Source organism: Elaeis guineensis, chromosome 8, assembly GCF_000442705.2.
Source record: "Elaeis guineensis isolate ETL-2024a chromosome 8, EG11, whole genome shotgun sequence".
Lineage (NCBI taxonomy): Eukaryota > Viridiplantae > Streptophyta > Magnoliopsida > Arecales > Arecaceae > Elaeis > Elaeis guineensis.
Genome location: NC_026000.2, coordinates 65,848,589 through 65,863,159, shown reverse-complemented (window position 1 = coordinate 65,863,159; position 14,571 = coordinate 65,848,589). Strand labels below are relative to the sequence as shown.

Sequence of the window (14,571 nt, the reverse complement as noted above, 5' to 3'; positions counted from 1 at the left end):
TTGATCTTGATAAATAAGAAAATGAATGGTTCCATTTCAGATCAATATTTGATGTATTAACTTTTTCCTTATAAAATGATTTAAGAATCAATTTTATATCAAGAATTAGAATATTGAAATATTTGTAGATGAGATTCAAGTAAGAAACAATGAAGACTCAAGCAAGAAAAATTTCGAGGACAAAATTTTTTTTAGAGGGGAAGAATGTGATGGCCCACCGAGTAAAGAATCCCAACCCAATAAAGCCCAAAAAAAAAAAAAATAGAGGAGAAGACTCCCAAAGGGAGTCTTCTTCCTCCGTTCACTGGCTCCCAATCGGAGTGGAAAAGAGCCCCCTCTGGCTCTATTTAAGGAGGAGATCCCTCCTCTCTCCCTTCCACCAAAGATCCGAGATTCAGTTGGCGGCAATCACCAAAAAACCACCAAGAGACCCATCCCTGTGCCCGTCCAATTGCTCACCGGAAAAACCTCGCCGGCATCGAAGGTAAGCCTCCTCCCCTTCCTCTCTTCTCTCCTTTCCTTCCCATGCTGGTGTGCATGCTCGCCGGTGACCGGAGTCATCGGATTTCTTTGAGAAAAAGGGAAGTTTCTGCTGGAGCATGATCCGGCTCCTCCCACGAACCTTGGGTGCAGCAAACCAGCAACGAATAAATCTGGAGACTTCTGGACTCGATCAAAGGCCCTTGACGAAATCAGCCTGGTTGCTGTCTTCTTCGTCAGCCTTTCGTTCCAGATGAAGAACGCCTCTGAAATCACCTCTAAAAATCCAAGATCTGGTATTAACCAGATCAGGCCTGGACCGAGGTCTTCCAATTCATAGATCTCGAATCGGGATATTCTAGATAGGGAAGAAGGTAGATGGAGACAGACCTTGCAGATCTGTCCTACTGCAGCCTTTCTTGTAGATCTGTTGATGGAGATCTCACCCGTGCCTCAAACAACCTCAGATCAACTCCAGATCTGAGAGGAACTTGTAGCAACCTCTTCACAAGAGATTTAGGTCCTGGACTGATGTTTGGGTGGCTGCAAGAGAGGGAGGGGCAGATCTGGTTGGCAGCACAAAGGGGGAGGGGCTTGCACCTCCCTGCTTTTCCTGCCTTATTGGACCTGGCGGCAAGAAACCCTAGGGTTTCTTGCTCCTGGGGCATGGAGAGTAGCTGGAGAGAGAGGGAGAAGAGAGAGAGACTTGGGAGAAAGAGTCTTGTATTCTCTTGGCTTAATCAAACCTATACAGTGTATGTATATATAAACACAAGGTCAAGTGACCCAAACCCAAAACTCCCTTGACCAACTCTATGGGAGATTAGGTTAACCCAAGCCCATGTACCCCCATAACTCGACCTAATCTCACCTATCCTGGGCTCAGACCTGGCCCATAAAGAGTTGGTCCCTTGAGGCCCACATAACCTAGACCTCAAGAACCCAAAAGGCCCACAGCCTTTCAACCTAGGGCCCAACTAGCCCTAAAGCCTCCATGAAGCCCTCATGAATGATGGACCTTGGCCTTAGCCTTGGTGTCCCAAGGCCTCAACCAGCTTCACTCTGTCCATCAGCAGCATCAGCTCAACACATCTCTGAAAGCTGTCCCGTGGAAGTACCTTCATAAGTGCATCAGCTGGGTTCTCCTTGGTGTGTACCTTTACCAGCTCCATCTCGCCATCCTCCACAAGCTCCCTGATCCGATGATACCGAATATCGATGTGCTTTGTCCTTGCATGATAGACTGAGTTCTGTGCTAATAGAAGTGCACTCTGGCTGTCACAGTGCACTCTAATGGCCTCCTGAGCAAGGCCCATCTCCGTCAACAAACCTTCAGCCAAATTACCTCCTTAGCTGCTTCTATCAGCCCGATGTATTCCACCTCTATAGTGGATAGGGCCATGATAGGCTGCAGACTCGATCTCCAAGAAATAGGACCTCCATACACGCTAAAGATGAAGCCTGTCGTAGACCTCCGGGTATCCACATCTCCACCGAAGTCTGCATCTACATAACCACCAATCAGCCCCTGAGCCTCCCTAAACATGTCAGAGTATCCCACTGCACCTCCTCGCTGTCTGTAGCAGATGCCAACTCCAACTGTACCCGCCAGATATCTGAATATCCACTTCAGAGCTCTCCAGTGCTCCCTGCCAGGCTGTGCCATGAACCTGCTAACCCGACTCACTGCATGAGCGATGTCTGGCCTACAACAGACCATTGCATACATCAAGCTCCCAACTCCTGAAGCATAAGGAACCATCTCTATCTCCTGAGCCTCCACCTCAGTCTGTGGTGCCATGGTCTTTGAGAGTCTGAAGTGACCGGCAAGTGGCAGCTCCGCCGGCTTTGCTCCCTTCATCCCGAACCTCTCTAAGACCTTCTGTATGTAGCCCCCCTGAGATAGATGCAGCACCCTCCGGGCTCGGTCTCTGAAAATCTCCATGCCTAGGATCTTCCTTGTAGGGCCCAAATCTTTCATCTCAAACTCTCGAGATAAGGATGCCTTCAGATCCTGCACAACCTTCCTACTCTTGCATGCTATAAGCATGTCATCCACATACAAGAGTAGGAACACTCTAGAACCATCCTCAAGAGACTGAACATAAACACCGGGATCAAACTCGCACCTGGAAAGTCCAATGCTGCGCACATAGGAGTCGAACCGCTTGTACCATTGCCTCGACAACTGCTTCAGCCCGTACAACGACTTCTGCAACAAACAAACCTTTCCCTCTGATCCTGGATCCCTGAAACTGAGTGGCTGCTCCATGTGAATCCTCTCCTCCAAATGCCCATGGAGGAACGCCATCTTGACATCTATCTACTCCAGCTCTAAATCCTAAGCTGCTACAATGCTCAGCAATACTCTGATGGAAGTATGTCTGACGATGGGAGAGAAGACCTCGCTAAAGTCGATGCCTTCCTTCTGAGAGTATCCCTTGGCCACTAACCTCGCCTTGAATCTGATACCTCCCTGCTCTGAAGGCCCTTCCTTGCGACTGTAGACCCATTTGCAGCCAATGGGCCTCTTCCCCTGTGGCAACTGCACCAATCGTCACATCTGGTTCTGGTGGAGAGACTGCATCTCCTCGAACATCGCTGGACCCACCGCTCTCTGTCCTGGCTCTTAATAGCCTCCTGATATGTATATAGGTCTCCATTCGCTGTCACCAGGGCATATGACAGCATCTTCTCGAAGCCATATCGGTTCGGTTGCCTGATGGTCCTCTTGGGCTTGTGTAGGGCAACATCGATATCAGTCCTCGGTCCAGCTCGCTCCTGCTGGATCTCTTCACCTCGATCATCCATCCGAGTCCTCTCCACCTGTGGAGATACCTTAGGTAGGTTCTCCACCTGAATGTCATGTCCTCCAGTAGTACCTACAAGAGGCAAAATCAAAGAGGTAAGCTATCCAGCAGCGCCCTGCTGGACCTCCTCCTACTCCTGCTGCTCCTCCATGCCTGCTCGTCTTCGTAGGACTGACTCCTCATCAAAGGTCACATCCCGACTAATGATGACCTTCTTTTTCAAGGGATCCCACAGTCTATATCCCTTGACTCCTCACGGATAGCCTAGAAACACCACCTTGCGTGATCTGGCATCTAGCTTGCTCCGCTCACCAGCTCCAATGTGCACATAGGCCGTGCACCCAAATACCCGTAGATGGCCCAGCCCAACTGTCCTCCCAGACCACACCTCCTCTGGAAGCCTGCCATCCAACCTGGTGTGAGGTGATCGATTGACCAAGTAACCTGTTGCGTCTACTGTGTCAACCCAGAACTCCTTTGGAAGCCCTGCCTGTAGCTCATGCATTGTGCCTTTTCAGAAGTATTCTATTCATCCTCTCGGCCACCCCATTCTGCTGTGGAGTCCCCTTAATTGAGAAGTGTCTCTTGATCCCACACTCCTCACAATAGTCCTGGAACTCTCTGCTGGTGTACTCCCCGCCATTGTCTGACCTCAGACACTTCACGCTCCTCCCCTGCTCCTTCTCCACCTCCGCTCTCCAGATTTTGAACTTGGTGAAGACCTCAGACTTCTCTCTCATGAAGTAAATCCAGAGTTTCCTTGAGAAATCATCAATTAGGGTCATGAAGTATCTGACCCCATTCCTAGCTAAAACTGGGGCTGGTCCCCACACATCCGTGTGTACTAACTCCAGAGGGGCTGCACTATGGGCTGTACTGATGTTGAACTGAACTCTCCTCTGCTTTCCCATCTGGCAAGGCTCACAGATCTCCCCTGTAGCACCATCCTCCAGATCAGAGATGAGTCCTCTCCTGCTCAACTCCCTCAGCCCCTTGTCACCCATGTGGCCTAGGCGGTAGTGCCACATCCTGTAAGCCCCCTGTTGGTCCTGTGCTGCAACTGCTGCATCAGACTCTACGATCACCACAGATCCCTCCATGCGATAGAGGTTATTGTCCAACCTCCTGTCTCTCATCACTATCATAGCTCCATTGGAGATGTTTAGTACTTCACTTCTAGCCCTACTGCTGAAGCTGTATCCACTGTGCTCCAAGTAGCCTATTGACACCAGATTCTTTTCCAGCTCCGAGACGTGTTTTACATTTGTCAATGTCCTCATAATCCCATCAAACATCCTCACCCTGACTGTCCCTATCCCAGCCACTTTGCAAGGATGATTGTCGCCTAGAGTCACTGATCCCTCATCTATCTTGGTGTATGTCGCAAACCAAGACCTGTATGGTGTGTAGTGATGTGAGCATGCAGAGTCTAGTGTCCACTCCTCTGTGTAATGCTTGTGACCATCTGATACCACAAGTAGATCATCCTTCACCTGCTGCCCAGCAATTGCACTCACTGATTCTGAGCCACTTCTTTCTCCCTTCTTGCTCTTCCATAGTGGACATTCTCGCTTGAAGTGCCCGAGCTCGTTGCACTTGAAGCATTTCATCTCTTTCTTTCCCTTCTTGGACTTGGACCGCCCCCTGGACTTGCTTCTGCCTCTGCCTTTACCTGTCCTCTCCCCTACTGTCGAACCCTCCTGGGGAGCCCGATCTCTGGTCAACTTTTTTCTTTGCTCATTAGACCTCAGCACCGAGACCATGTCCTCATATTCCAGAGTCTCCTTGCCGTAGAGCAGTGTAGTCACCAAAGAGTCATATGATCCTGGCAGTGAACACAAAAGCAACAGGGACTTGTCCTCCTCATCCAGCTTCACCCCGATATTCATCAACTTTGTGCACAACTGGTCGAACCTTTGAATGTGGCCAATCACATCAGATCCCTCCAGCATCCGAAGACTGTACAATCTCTTCTTTAGCATTAGCTTGTTGCACATATTCTTCCCCATATACATGGTGTGCAACTTCGATCAAAGGCCCTTCGAGGTCTTTTCTTCTAGCACCGAATATAACGCCGTATCCACCAAATATTTTTGATCATCGAGCATGCTTTCTTCTCCAACGATACTCACTGTCTATATGTCATTCCCTCAGGCTTCTCATCCAAAGCCTGATCCAGATCTGCTTGCACCAGAAGATCCTCCATCCGGATTTTTCATATGAAAATTTTTTTTTGCCATCAAACTTCTCAAAATCGACCTTCATATTGCTGCCCATGACTGGATCCAAGCCAAACAAGCAATATAAAATCAAGAAGTATAGAATATACCTTGATGGTACCTTGCTGAAAAATTTTAGCACTTGGGATCTTCAACTTCTCGTGCTTGGAACTGCTTCCTCACCATCGTGGCTCTGATACCAACTGTTGGAGCATGATCCTGTCTCCTCCCACAGACCTTGGGTGCAGTGGAACCAGCAACGAACAAATCTAAAGACTTATGGACTCGATCAAAGGCCCTTGACGAAATCAGCCTGGTTGTTGTCTTCTTCATCAGCCTTTTGTTCCAGATGAAGAATGCCTTTGAAATCACCTCTAAAAAATCCAAGATCTGGTACCCAACCAGATCAGGCCTAGATTGAGGTCTTTCAATTTATAGATCTCAAATCGGGGCATTCTAGATAGGAAAGAAGGTAGATGGAGACAGACCTTGCAGATCTGTCTTGCTGCAGCCTTTCCTGTAGATCTGTTGATGGAGATCTCATCCGTGCCTTAAACGACCTCAGATCAACTCTAGATCTGAAAAAAACTTGTACCAACCTCTTCGCAAGAGATTTCAGATCCTGGACCTGATGTTTGGGTAGCTGCAAGAGAGGGAGGGGCAGATCTGGTTGGCGGGACAAAGGGGGAGGGGCTTGCGCCTCCCTGCTTTTCCTGCCTTATCTGGACCTGACGGTAAGAAACCCTAGGGTTTCTTGCTCCTGGGGTGTGGAGAGTAGCTGGAGAGAGAGGGAGAAGAGAGAGAGAGATTTGGAAGAAAGAGTCTTGTATTCCTCTTGGCTTAATCAAACCTATACAGTGTATGTATATATAAATACAAGGTCAAGTGACCCAAACCCAAAACTCCCTTGACCAACTCTATGGGAGATTAGGTTAATCCAAGCCCATGTACACCCATGACTCGACCTAATCTCACCTATCCTGGGTCCAGACCTGGCCCATAAAGAGTTGGTCCCTTGAGGCCCACATAACCTAGACCTCAAGAACCCAAAAGGCCCACAGCCTTTCAACCTAGGGCCCAACTAGCCCTAAAACCTCCATGAAGCCCTCATGAATGATGGACCTTGGCCTTAGCCTTGGTCCCCTAGGCCTTGGGCACACCACCTGGATCATAACAGTTTCCGGTTCCATTGGATGTTTGGGCGTCGGTGGCCGTCGTCAGCCACCGTCTTGGCCCTCCTCTTATCGTTGGATCGCCTCCCTCCTGCCGACGGCCGCCCCACGCCGGCTGCACCATCGGTCGAAACTCCAATGAGGGGATTTAAGATCTCCTGTTTCAGCCCAAAGCAACCCACGGGAAGAAGAAGAAAGAAAAAAAGAAAAAGAAAAGAAGAAGAAAGAAAAAGAAAAAGAAAAGAAAAAAGAAGAAGAAAAAAAAAGAAAAAAAAAAGAAAAAGAAGAAGGAAAAAAAAAAGAGAGAAGAAAAAGAAGAAGAAAAATAATATAATAATAATAAATAGGATTTTCTCTCCTCTCTCTTTCGTGAAGAAAAAAAAAGAGAAAAGAAAAAAAAATATTAAATTAATTAATAAATAATGATATAAATAATAAAATATGAGAAAGAGAGTTTCTCTCTCTTTCCTCTCTCCCTTCAGCCTGAACTAGTATTTTCTCTCTATAAAATTAGACTTTCTCTCTCTAGAATCCACTCTCTAGATTATTTCTCTCTCCTAATATTTTTAAAATTTTGAGAAGAATGATGATGAATTTAAATAATCCTCGTGATGGATTTTTGATCTGTGATCATCGGACGGTACACCGACATCCACTTTGATCAGATCAAGTATTTTTAGATTTTATTTTTTATAATTTTATTAAATTATCCACATGATAATTTTAGCATGATTTGATCTGATCGATCGGATTTGTTGAATCATATTGTCTGAAGAATCCAAGATGAGTTTTCTCTCCCTAAAATTTTCTCTCTCTAAATTTTTTTTTTCTCTAAAATATTCTCTCTCTTGATTGATTCTCTCTCTAAAAAGATTAGTGAATGAAAAAAAAATTTTAATAGTCCTGATTTGATTCTAATGAAGAACCCTGATCTAGGATTGTTGGGCAGTGTATTGGTACTTACCTTGATCAGATCCGATATTTATCAATTTAATTATCCATGATCTCGATTTAATCATGATTTGATCATGTTGATTTCACCACTCGAGATATTGGACTAATCATAATGTTGGATTGTGTCATCTGATCAATTCGAATTGTACCTCATGTTTCTCTCTCCTCTAATTGTCTCTCTCTACTTGATTTTATGAAATCGATGAAGAAACCTCGGTCCTATCACTTCAAATCCGATTTGATCTGATAGTCAAACTTTAGATCATTTAGGTCCTAATTAGATTTTGATTAGATGAACTTAGATGATCGGACCCAATCTAAACTGTTAAAATATGATATTCATATTCTTTCTAATTATTGAAATTGATTCTGTATAGGATTGTGGATGTTTGATCATGGCATATCGCGATATGATCTACGAACAGAATTTTTGAAAGAAAATTTATAGAATTATGTGGATTTATTGTAATGCATTCGAGGTAAGTAATGTTTCACTTTTTCTAGATTTATCAGCAAATTATAATATATTTTTCTGACATGATTTGTGAAACGATGCATGAATTGGATGAATGGTATTTTGTTATGAAAATATCTTATTTGAAATATTATGATGAAGTATGATTGAACATATTGATTCCATGATGTATTATATTGATTGATTTTGATACTACATGATTATATATTTTATTATCAAAATTAGAATATAAAATATGATTTATGAAGAATTATGATATAAGAAATATTATGAATTGACAATCTGACTATGTAAAGGACCCCGCCAATGGGGGCATATACGTTGGCAATTGATTGTCCTGAGGGTTTATATCGCCAGCGAGACCAGCGACATGTCGCCAGAGAGACCAGTGACAAACCGCCAGCAAGACCAGCGGTTCCAAAGGACTTCGCTGCCAGATAATTTGCAGCCTACCGCAAGTAGATACGCAGTATTTTGACCCTGTCACAGGAAAAATATGGTCATAGTCATGGTTGGTAAGAAGAACTTAAGAAATTGATGAATTTAAGATGATAAGCATAATTTAAAATTATGATGAATTGAAATTTTATATATGATTGATAGTATAATTATGATTTCATGAATTTACATATTGATTTTGTTATTATCAGTAAACCGACATGTACAGTATTATTACCTGATTTATTCAGTTAAAGGTATACACTACTTACTGGGCTATTTAGCTCATGATGAGTTTTATATTTTTCTTTACAGATCCAGAAAATTAGCATGATGCGGGATTTTGGTTGGGAGAGCGATTAGAGATGGAGTTAGCCCATTTGATTTAGAATTTTCTCAGAATTGATTCAAGACTTTTATTTTTAAATATTGACTTTGTCAGATAATTATTTTTCTTTTGGACACTGAGTTTTGATTTGTTATTTGAACTAAGATTTGATTGTTAAAAATTAAAAAATTATTTAACTTTATGTGTAAGATATCATGATGAGATGCCTTGCATGCTTATGGAAAAAGTTTTTTATGAGTATGCGGCGGTTGCCATGACCCTCGATTTATAATCTCGGATCGGGAGCGTGACATAAACTGTCCACAAAAATAATTCAAGGATATTATGTACATCACCAATATTTTTTTTTCATTAAAGGACAAATATTGGTTCATGCACATCATCCTTGAATAAAAATTCTAAGATTTATAGATTTGTTATGCTACAATTAATATATTATTATTATAACTATTTTTATTTTTAAATTATTTTCAGATCATGAATTATACTTTAGAGTAAAGCAACAAATAATCATGTCTAATGACTAAAATCAATTAAAAAAAGAGAAAAAAATTTAAAAAATTATAAAAATTAAAAAAAAATAAAAAGTGTTGCCTGATCTGATCTTCCAACTCTCCTGTAGATTCCACACACACAGAGAGAGAGAGATGGGTATCGAGATAAGCGAATGCTGGCGGCTGTGCAGTGATGGTGACGGTGGTGCAGTGACGGTGATGATCTACAGTATGCCTGTGAGATAGAGAGAGCCAGAGAGAGACACAGCCAGAGAGAGCTAGAGAGCTATATATACTTGAGAGATTGCAGCCCGGTGGACAGCGATAGCGGTGCGACGGTGGTGACGGTGACGGCAGGGCGGTGATGGTGACGGCGGTGGAGGCAGAGCGACGACGATGGCCCTAGGGGAAGCAACAACCGTAAGAGAGGGAGAAAAGGAGATAGAGAGAAAGTGAGGGAGGGAGAGGGAGAAACCGAAGAGGAAGATGATGGCGGTGGTAGAGGGAGGACGACGGCGGTGGCAGAGGGTGGACGACGGCAGTGGGAGGGAGGACAACGGTGGTGGCCTCGATTCGGCCAGCGTGATGGTGGGAGGGAGGATGATGGTGGTGGCCTCAATTCGAGCGACGCGGTGGTGTGGAGGGCTTCAATCCGATCGGTGGTGTGTTCGATCGGAGAGGGAAGACGACGGCTGGCAATGAGCTCGATCGGAGAGGGAGGATGACGACCGGTAGTGACAGTGTGAGAGACTGAGAGAGAGACAGACGATTCAACCAGCGTGATGGCATGGAGGGAGGATGCTGATCGAGGAGGGCTTCAACCCGGTTGGTGGCGTGCTCGACTAGAGAGGGAGAACGACGATCGGTGGTGAGCTCGACCGGAGAGAGAGGACGACGACCGATGGCAGCGACGTGAGAGAGCAAGAAAGAGCGGGCGATTCGGTCGACGCGGTGGCATGGAGTGAGGACTCCGATCGGGGAGGGCTTCAACTTGGCCAGTGGCGCGCTTGATCGGAGAGGGAGGAGGACGGCCGGCGGCAAGCTCGACTGGGGAGGTAGCGCATGCTCAGTGGTGTGGGACAGCGAGAGGGAGATCAGGCGTTTTGGAGAAAAAAATTGTCTTAAAACAACATTTTTTTCCCAACAAAATAATCTTTAGCGACGAAACAATTTTGTCACCAAATATAAAAATTTTATCACAAAAACTATATTTTTTACAATAAAAATTATTCATCATAAATAATTATTGTTTAATGATGAAAAATTTATTTCATCGTAAATAATTTTATTTTTGATGATGAAAAATTTATTTTATCAAAAAAAATTCTAGCGATGAAAAAAATTTTATCGTTAAAAATACACTTCTAGCAATGAAAATTAAAATTTTATCAAAAAGATTCAAATTTTTTTTTTAACAAAATAACATTTAGTGATGAAATATTTTTATTGTCAAATATAAAAAATTTTATTGCAAAAACTATATTTTTTTGCAACGAAAATTATTTCATCCTAAATAATTTAATTTTTAGCGACAAAAATTTTGTTTCATCTTAAATAATTTTATTTTTGATGATGAAAATTTATTTTATTGTAAAAAAATAAAAACTCTAGTGATAAAAAAAAATTTGGTCGTTAAAGATTTACTTCTAGCAATGAAAATTATAATTTCGTCGTAAAAGATTTAACTTTTTGCGATGAAAATTTTTTTCATCGCAAATACTTAATTTTTGGCAACGAAATTTTTTTTCATCGTAAAAAACATACTTATTTGTGACAAAAAAAAATTTTATCGCTAAAAATTCGTCACTAAAAAATAGATTTCTTGTAGTGTTAGATATCATCCTTAACCATATGTCGAGGACATCAAGGTACTACCTGACCCATTTTATCAAACTAGAGCTGATGACCTCGGCCAACGACTCATCAAGACCGTCATGGAGAGCCAAGTCGAAATGACTTCATCAATCTTAGCTCGGCCACTTGCCGACCCCAAGATCAAGATCTTTCTGATTACATGGGATGATGTCCCACGATCGATGCCGATAGACAAGGCCTTAGTTGTGTGCCGTCTTTAGGCCACCAGTCTATTCAGCCATATGGACTAATAATTGGAATCTTCCAATAAACTCTCAGAACGTGGGCACTATCCATGACTAACAATTTTAATTTATAGGTTAGTGGACAGATTCCCTATCTTAATGGCCTGGTGGATCATGGCATAGTCTGATGGCCTATTGGATTTAGACATAATAGCTTAAGACTCTATTTCTATATAAAGAGATAACGAATTCTTAAGGTAAGCAAAATTGGAAAAAGAGAACGTCCTTACGCTTTTATCCTTCTCCTTTTCATTCTTCCATTCTTCTACTATTTTCAAGCTTCGGTTAACTTAAGCATCGAAGAATCTTTTGCTAGAGAACTTTTAATGAAAATAATTTTTTTATATATATTTTTTAAAATTTTTATTTTTAAATCGATAACTATTTTGAGCTAAATCAGCTTCAACTGGAGTCTCTTGGCAACAGATACGGACATAGTTTTGTTAATTACTCCATTCACATCCGACCCGCTGCCATTCTCCTGCCATGTTCCATGGACTTGCTTCAATAGGAGGGTTGGAGACTCGCTCGAGAGAACTTTCTTTCAAATCCTACCGTTTATCCCGGACACAAGGATCTCCTCCTTCCATCCACAAGTACCACCTTAAAGCATGCACATGTCACGTGCGTCTGCCACCAGAATTCCGTGAAAGCCCTTCGTTCTTAACCGCGTGAGTTCATCCCCAATGGTTCTAAAACCCTAGTTCCCACCACGCCCAAAGTTTTTTTTTTTTTTCTTAAACCTTCCGCCAAACACACCGAAAACCAACTCTCGCTGCTTTAGATTTTCCCCCACCTTTTCATCTTCCTCTCACAGCGGGGTATTTCCTGCCGCCGCCCCCTCCTCCGATATGGCAGCTGCGGCCGTCCTCAGAAACTCGAGCGCGAGGCGCCTCCTCCGCTTCCCCTCCTCTTCCCCTCTCCATTATTCCAGTTGTTGGGGAGCGATCTTGAGTCCTTTCTCGGCTTCAAAGCCGCGCTCTCCGCAGGGTTCCAATGGGGGGAGCGTCTTCGAGGCGGGATTTTGGTGGAGGACGATGGCCACCTTCACTCGCACGTAAGTCTGAATGCAATGGCTCTTCGATGTTGGGTTTGGCACAATGTTTATATCCGATCTAGATGACAGTTTCAACCTTCCCCCCGATGCAAGCATGAGTCCTTCTTTTTTCTTTTCTTTGATGTTTTAGTTCTCTTTTTTTCTGATTAATCCATCTTCTTGTTGTTGTTTTTCCTGCTTAAAAGGATGACTTGTTTTTATGAATGTTTTATGCTGTTTGTTATTTTTTTCTTTTTCCCGCTTCGCGCAAGTTTGACTGCTGTTGAGTTATTTCCGTCCTCGGATTAATTGTGGCAATGCATTTTGTTTTTCTTGCATTTGTTTGCTGTCCCTTTTTTCCTATTAATTGATCAACCATGCTTTCTTTATCCATATTTTTGCACATCCCCAACATGGCCATTCGCATTCAGTAGCAGTAACATAGTTCTGGATGTGCTGGCGTGAGGCCTCTAAAATTATTGTTTTGCAATGGTTGATGGAAGGCGTTGGTTGATATTTCAAGTGTATTATCTATGATAAACTAGTGCTTTCCATACTTAAGTCTCGGATAATTTTGAGTTAGTGCATGCTCTAATTTAACCATGTATAATAGGTTGAGAGTATACCTTTGTTTTTATCATGAGTTGTTTGTGCTCTCAGGAAGCCTCATGTGAATGTTGGTACCATTGGACATGTCGATCATGGGAAAACTACACTCACAGCGGCCATTACCAAGGTTGAACTGTCGTAAGGGGTTTGATAACTTTTTTGCTCTTATCATAGTTGTTCCCTTTAAGGGCCTGTTTGGACGTCCAAGCAAAAAACCCCATGGGATTCATGGGTTTCGACTAGTGCAACTAGAAAAAAAGAGTTTAGGCTAGGCTTGTATTCCCAATACCCAGCGGCCTTTGGAGTGAGGTGGCCCGAATCCCATAGGAAAAAAAATGACCTATTTTTTTTTCCTATGGGATTCAGGCATGCCCATATAAAAGATAGTCTTGGATGACCGTAAACACAGGCTTTTAGTCCACCCTCTAATTCAATATTTTTTGATGGTTGTACTAGCCCAACCCACGAATGCTGTGGATTTTGGACCCAACCATCCAAACAGGCCTAAATCTATTATATTTACATCGTAACCTTGGGGATTTTGGATCTTCTGCAATTATAAGTTAAAATGTAAATTATCGACCTACATAGTTTTGGATCTTCTGTTGCTGTCAGGTTCTTGCTGAAGAGGGAAAAGCCAAGGCAGTTGCTTTTGATGAAATTGACAAGGCACCGGAGGAGAAAGCTAGAGGGATTACCATAGCGACAGTTAGGTTATTTTATTTCTTTTTGATGTGTAGCTACATGTTTGGATCGCATTTGGTTGTATAATGAACCCTGGTTGAGATACTTGAATCTTTGTTTGGATGCTTATGAAATTCTTAACATGGTTTCACAGGCCCATGTGGAGTATGAGACTGCTAAGCGGCATTATGCTCATGTAGATTGCCCAGGACATGCAGATTATGTTAAGGTAAGTTCTCATAATGTGTTGACATATTCATAAAGTCATGGGACTGACCAGACTTTCAGAAAACTTTACAAGTCATGAAATATATAAATGTCTCAAAGGAAGCCATAACAAAGATGAGAATGCTGAAGTGATTGTATGGCAAAACTAAGGCATTATGAGTCTGGAGTGAAAAATTAGCACCAAGAGAGAATAAAATGATTGATGAAATGGTTGAGATGGCTAGTGGAAATGCTCTATGAGGGCATCCGAATATTGATTGATAGGTATGGAAGAAGGTTATGAAATCAAGACCTAATGTAATCTTGATGTACAAGATTGAATGGAAAAGACTAATTATTTTGATGATGTTAAATGGACAAGATAAAATTTGTTGGTCATAGGTTGTTTCTGATTGCTTCTCTTTTCCTTGATTTATTCCTGATTATAAAATTATTATTCATTCATGTATGAATTACAAATCTGTTCCTTAATGAAGGCATTAAAGTGGTAGTAGACCTTGTAAAAGAAACAAAGATAATCTTTC

At 42.7% G+C, this 14,571-nt stretch overlaps 1 protein-coding gene across 1 annotated transcript; it reads left to right on the top strand.

Moving 5' to 3' along the window:
* Positions 1–12,165: 12,165 nt before the first annotated feature.
* LOC140851087 (elongation factor Tu, mitochondrial-like) lies at positions 12,166–14,124 on the top strand. The gene is made up of 4 exons (XM_073242545.1): positions 12,166–12,547; positions 13,187–13,262; positions 13,751–13,843; positions 13,974–14,124. Exons 1-4 carry the CDS (start codon positions 12,342–12,344, stop codon positions 14,079–14,081), a joined length of 483 nt encoding a protein of 160 aa, XP_073098646.1. The 5' UTR covers positions 12,166–12,341; the 3' UTR covers positions 14,082–14,124.
* Positions 14,125–14,571: the final 447 nt, after the last annotated feature.

Bases quoted from the DNA above. Each gene is read 5' to 3' on its own strand.
- LOC140851087 (XM_073242545.1), top strand. From the start codon at position 12,342: ATGGCAGCTGCGGCCGTCCTCAGAAACTCGAGCGCGAGGCGCCTCCTC. The intron at 12,548-13,186 runs GTAAGTCTGAAT...TTGTGCTCTCAG, and splicing joins ATGGCCACCTTCACTCGCAC to GAAGCCTCATGTGAATGTTG. The intron at 13,844-13,973 runs GTTAGGTTATTT...ATGGTTTCACAG, and splicing joins GAGGGATTACCATAGCGACA to GCCCATGTGGAGTATGAGAC.